Raw genomic sequence first — 977 nt, forward strand, 5'->3', positions numbered from 1 at the left:
TATTCCAAGTAACTACAGCACATCCTAATTTTTGTTGTACTTGATCCCCAACCACAGATTTTTAGGTTGAATATTTTCTTTTAAAGGTTAGAAATCTTTAGGATGAGGATGTCTGCCCTCCATTTTTACTTCCAATTTAGGCTGTAAGATAGTAGTTCTTCCAATTATTTATTATTTTTTCTTTGAGTAATTATTTTTTCATAAAATTGTTAATTACAGCACCAAAAGAAAAAGCTGCACTGTATTTGTGCGTTGATTTGCTCATAGTTCTGAAAGTTGCTGTGAAATTCTAGCTTTGTAATGGACCCACAACTTTGTCATAGATACGCAAAGGAAATGCTAAACATGTACACAATTTAGTACAAACTATAAATTTGCAGAGGAGACTTATTAACAGTGCATGTACAACATAGGTGAAAAAATAGAGTTCTATGTCAAAGATCTCTTGCTAGAATTTTGAAATTAATGTCTCAATGGTTTTATATCTCCAACATAAATTTCAATGTCTTGGACTTCTTGGAGTTGGCAAATTTGCTCATCTTGTGTTATACTTGTATATTTATTTTCTAAACTGGCCTCTAGCTTTTCTGAACAATGTACTATTGCTATTTCATCAGTCACTACTTCAGTTTCCAAGCACACCAATGATTAGCTGTTCCTTCCTCTGTGCCCTTCTACTGAACCTTCTTTGATGCCTTGAGTTACCTTATAAATTCCCCACACCCCAGTAGTTCTCTCACTACAGCTACATTTTATTTTTCTCATTATCTTTTCCCTTACAGGCAACTTTTCTCTTTCAACCATATCCTTCTGGCTACAATGGTTATTCTTTCCATCTCTTTCTTTACTATTTTTACCTTTCTATTTATGCCTTTTCTTATAGATTAGGTCTCTGCACATCTACAGTCCCTCTTAAAGAATTTACTTCTCCATTTAGTGTTGAGTAACATTACTGTGAATCTTTGAATTTGATTTCC

General features: G+C 33.4%; 1 protein-coding gene across 1 annotated transcript in view; it reads left to right on the forward strand.

Moving 5' to 3' along the window:
• The window catches only part of LOC119588170, a gene marked incomplete at its 5' end in the record, with an annotated part of 23,637 nt that overhangs the window by 5,916 nt on the left and 16,744 nt on the right, over window positions 1-977 (forward strand). The window contains 1 exon segment of the mRNA XM_037936874.1: window positions 453-525. Coding sequence (XP_037792802.1) covers window positions 453-525 — 73 coding nt within the window.

This window comes from Penaeus monodon, chromosome 23 (genome assembly GCF_015228065.2).
Source record: "Penaeus monodon isolate SGIC_2016 chromosome 23, NSTDA_Pmon_1, whole genome shotgun sequence".
Lineage (NCBI taxonomy): Eukaryota > Metazoa > Arthropoda > Malacostraca > Decapoda > Penaeidae > Penaeus > Penaeus monodon.